Source organism: Nuphar pumila, chromosome 14 (assembly GCF_984573655.1).
Source record: "Nuphar pumila chromosome 14, dmNupPumi1.hap1.1, whole genome shotgun sequence".
Taxonomy (NCBI): domain Eukaryota; kingdom Viridiplantae; phylum Streptophyta; class Magnoliopsida; order Nymphaeales; family Nymphaeaceae; genus Nuphar; species Nuphar pumila.
Genome location: NC_143262.1, coordinates 2,093,935 through 2,099,022, shown reverse-complemented (window position 1 = coordinate 2,099,022; position 5,088 = coordinate 2,093,935). Strand labels below are relative to the sequence as shown.

At 39.6% G+C, this 5,088-nt stretch overlaps 1 protein-coding gene across 1 annotated transcript; it reads right to left on the bottom strand.

The window, feature by feature from the left end:
- Positions 1–2,793: 2,793 nt before the first annotated feature.
- Positions 2,794–4,824, bottom strand: LOC149816048 (alpha-amylase-like). The gene is made up of 4 exons (XM_089988012.1): positions 4,735–4,824; positions 4,430–4,562; positions 3,196–3,989; positions 2,794–3,097 (listed from the first exon to the last, which is right to left on the bottom strand). Exons 1-4 carry the CDS (start codon positions 4,822–4,824, stop codon positions 2,846–2,848), a joined length of 1,269 nt encoding a protein of 422 aa, XP_089844138.1. The 3' UTR covers positions 2,794–2,845.
- Positions 4,825–5,088: the final 264 nt, after the last annotated feature.

Here is a 5,088-nt window from a genome sequence, read left to right as displayed (position 1 = left end):
GAACGCCCCATGGTTTGGTATCATAAAATTTCTCAATACCTTATTTTTTATGGTTATGTGGTCTCAAATTTAGACCCTAGCCGCTTTGTGAAAATGTAAGATGATTGATATGTCATAGTTCTATTGCATCAAGATAACATGATTCTAACTTGGCATGTCTAAAAATCCTGGTTATGATCTTTTAAGCCTTGAATATTTATAATATTTATAAAAATTCTACACCGTTATTTTTTAAATCTTATAAAAACATACTTGTGCATCAGAATCAAATGATGCAGGAGTCAATTACTATAAAATCAAACACTCGAACACATATGTATAGTCAAATTCAAGAAAAACATGAAAAAGAACCCTTTAAAAGCCCCATAGGTAGCAGTAGACACGAATCTGTGTAGCCTGCTACTCTCTCTCTCTCTCTCTCTCTCTCTCTCTATATATATATATATATATATATATATATATATATATAAGAAACCCATTACAGTGGGTGAGAAAGTCGTCCATTGTTATCGGACCAATATCCACCGCTAATCGTAAATGAAAATATGAATTAGTAATGGTTGTGATCGCCGCTAAATCCCATTTTTTACTGTTCAGACATTTAGTGGCCGCTAAATGTCGTGGATTAATGCTGGATGAGCAATTAAACCAGCCACTGTTATGGTTTTTTCATATATATATATATATATATATATATATATATATATATATATATATATATATATATATATATATATATATATATGAGAACTAAACATATTAGGTCCCATTTCTTGTTCTGCCCCATTTTTCCCTATAGTTTTGAAGTGTTTTATGATAGATATGAACCGTTAGATGTGTTTAGCATGCTCGATTTAGTGGGAAACGATTCTTGGATCATGTTTTCTCTACGAAAAAACATGATTTTATGAGTTAGGAAAAACTGGTACCTTTGTAGCCATTGATTTTTTATCACCAAAAAAATGTCTATACAGGTCAGATTTTGGTGATAAAAAAGCCGGTTCCCACTAAACAAAAGCTATAGATCACACCGTGTTAGATATGAGAAAAAATGCCAAAAACGATGATTTTTTAGATGACAGAATAAGGCAAAACGAGAAGGTGGTTAGGAGCACATTACTCTCTCTCTCTCTCTCTCTCTCCCTCTCTCTCTCTCTCTATATATATATATATATATATATATATATATATATGGCTGCCTACCCTGAGCATATATATGTTTTCAGATTATTTTTTTGCAAATCTAACCTTACAAATGTGTTCGGCATGATTGATTTGCTTAGAAACGACACTTGGATCGTGTTCTTCTGATAAAAATATAACTTTTTAAGCCTTGAATATTTATGAGAATCTTTGACCATTAAATTTTAAACCTTATAAAAACCTACCTGTATGTTAGAATTGGATGATCCAAGAGTTGATTCCTATAAAATCAAATATTTAGAACACATCTCTCCAGTCAGATTTAAAATAAACATGCAAACACCTTCAAAAGATCAGCAAGCTGGTGGTAGGGTAGAAAAGTAGTAGGCATCTCTCTCTCTCTCTCTCTCTCTCTCTCTCTCTCTCTATATATATATATATATATATATATATATATATATATATATATATATATATATATATATATATATATGAGTAGAGCGTAGCTGCTTGATGAGTAGGTGCTTGAGCACCTACCAAATCAAGCAGACGCTTGATGGACGGTCACATGAAAAAAAACAATTAAAAACGAGTTTTTTTTGCTAAAAATACCCTTTAGTGGCACTCAAAACTAAAGACTTAGGGATGCATGCGCCATTATAAAATTATAATAGTGTGTGCACCCTTTTGGACATTGAGCGGCATTTTTGGGCGCATTTTGACCCATTTTTTACTGTTTTTTTTTTGTGTGTTTTTGCGCTGGCCGTCCTTCAAGCATGGGATGGATGGCCAGCATGATCCAGTAGGTGCTCAAGCACCTATTGATCAAGCAGCTACGCTGAAGTCACATAGGGGGGAGATTTGACTTCAAATCGTATGAACGACTCTTTGACCATGATGTATTTTACCATTGACTTGAGATCCCCATGTTTGATTTGAACTTGTCAAAGGAAAGTGGTTCGTTTTTAGTATGAAAATAAATCAATTTCCCACTTTTCTAAACGTGCACTCATGTAAATAATAGTCCCACAATCAAACATTTGTTGTTGTATGGAGTGAAAGCGACCGACCCTGGTCAACCAGTTGAACCAAACCCGAACCAGGTTTCGATCATGTCCACAACAAGTGCCTATGCTTTTTACTTATCTCCATTTTTATTTTCTCTTTTCTTTTTCATGAGGTGGGGGTTTCATATGATTGACGCTCATCATTACAAAGAGGAAATGAACATAGTTTGTTGGTATAATGTCATGATCAAATAGAGAATCCTTTTGATAGAAGACAAAAATAAACCGATAGCTAATGATTGAAAGGACCAATTTGTCTATATAGTTTTTGGGGCTCATTATTTGTTGAAGTTGAATGACTTGAGCATCCAGTCGTAAAAAATTGTTTTGATTAAGCGATGGGTTCCCCACACCTTCGAGGGAAAATTTTACCAAGACAATGATCGAGATTCTTCCTTTTATCTTGAGCCAAACACGACTCATTGCAATGTTGTTCACTTGAGATTAACTTCCGAGGATGTTGAAAATAAGTACTCGAGAATTTACCCAAGAATGACCAAACTATTATGATTAGTTGAACAGCATATCATTAAAAATATATGGTACATTGGTATTAATTACAATACAAGTAGTACACAAGAAAGAAAGAAACTCGACACAAGATTAAATGGGCATCATTCTCGATTACTGTAGTACTAAATCAACTCCCATACAGCATAATCCTTCCCAGCCGTAACCATGCGGAACCCCGGAGGAATGAGGCCACCGGCATCGTACCTGGTCCCTAGTTTTGTGATGACCTTCCCATCAATCTTAGCCAGATAGAGATCCTTCTCTGCAGCCAATATTTCAATAGTGCTTCCGGGCTTAATCCCGTTCTTAGCCCTAATCCCACTTAGCATCTTAATCTCTTTCGCCAATCCCCAGTCAAAGTAGTGATCATAGAACTGCATGCACAAATAAATACAGATACACCAGCTAATATGCACCATAAATGTTGGTTTTATAAAGTAACGACGTGGTTATTACTTATTAGTATACTCACAATGCAGGGCATCCCAGGGTGCGTGAGGATGTAAGCATAACCCTGCATGACTTTGTCTGCTGGGAAAGGCCAATAGTTCTGAGTGGACCCTGTGTCATGGTTTTCTACAAACGTCACAGCCTTCTCCGGAGAGATTCCTATGAACCCCGAAGGTCGCCCTTGAGGGTCTTTCAATCGCCATAGCTCATCTTTCACAGCAGACTGCAACACTCCTTTGGTGGTAAAATCGAATGCGGTCGCGACTCCGCCCACGCCCCTCACCCAGTTGTCGAGCTCCCTCCGATGAGCCTCTGGGCCTTGAATCGGGTCCAAGCCCAGGGAACTCCACACCTCACCCACCACGAACTCTGGCTGGGTTCGCTGGATGTATCCCCTCGTTACGTCAATAGAGTAGCCCTTGGCGAAGTCGAGACGCCATCCGTCAAACCCGACATCGGTCTTGAGCCAGTTGAGCCAGTCGGTCAGCTCCTTCTGCACCCTCGGGTTCAAGTGGTCGATGTCCGGAGCCGGACCGTAGCCTTCGCCGGTGTCGGGGTGGCCGGTGCCATCAGAGTACTGGGTGTCGTCCTTGCAGATGGCCCAAGGACCCCAGTCGAGTCTGCTGTCTCCCCTCCCTCCCTCGAAGAGGCACCATATTCCCCGTCCATCCTTCTTGGCTGCCGTCCGGTGGTTGATGACTACGTCCGCCAAGCACTTGATGTTTGCTGCATGGAACGTCCTTATTAGGTCTCTAAGCTCGGGCTCGGTCCCATAGCTTGATGCGTTGAGGTCGTAATACCTTCCTGGGAGGTAACCTGTATGATTCACAAGCGTTTTATATTAAAGAAATAGCAATAAAGGCTTGTTGTTTCACACATGATCAATTTCCACCGTCCATCTCAAAGATGGGAGGCTTTGAACGTGGGTGGCGATTGAGTGCCAGACATGCAGCACTACGATTCAGATTTTTTTTACTCTACTTGACAAGGTGAAAAATCGCCTTTTCAGAAAAAACGTGGGGCTCGTTTTGGAATGTCAGGAGAAGGTGGTCTAGGAGCAAGTTTCCTTTACTTTAGGTCAGTGGGCCTCAGCACAAGGCAAAAGGTTATATTAGCACATATTTCACAAAAGACAAAATTTGGTTCCTCAGATTATTCATTTTTTTGCCCTATAAGAGCGGTCACCAAAAGATCACATGAACATCTCTGTTGTAGTTTTCCTATTAAAAAAAAACGAATGAACAACTTAAACTCACCTTCAGGAGAAGCCGACTGAGAGGGAGGAGGAAGCCACACATGAGTAACGCGAGCTTCTACTATCTGAGGCACCAAACTTTTGAGCACACGATACCAACCTTGTTTATTCTTGGATGCTTCCCAATTGAACCCCTGAAATCAATCATAGCCTCCCCACATGAAAATGTATCCTTTACTAACTCGGTTCTAACTCACAAAAAATAGTTAAGACTGAACAACATGGCTCATTTTTTTCGTTGGCAAATTAAATGAATCAACTAGTTCATGCATGAAATGTAAAACGTTCATAGAGAGATGCCTTTACCTGAAAGAGAAGCTGGGCATGAGAAAACTGTAACGAGGGAAGCAGAAGTAAGAAGAAGGCGAGCAAGTGATTCATGCTATGAAAAGCCATTGTAAATGAAGGAAATCTGTTGAAGACTTGTGATTTGCTCTTCCTTGCTCCCACCGTGGGGTTTTTTATAGCCAGAAAAGAATTTAATGCTGTGGCTATAAACGACACTACAGATAAGATAGAGGGCTCCGGACATCGACATTGGAGTCGGTTTTCTTATAAAGCTAACGTCCCCCAGTCAGCAGAGTTCATCCAAGTTGGTCCCGTTGCTCTGACCTATCAGACTCTACCAAAGACTTGACCCTCCATACCCAAGAAAAGCAA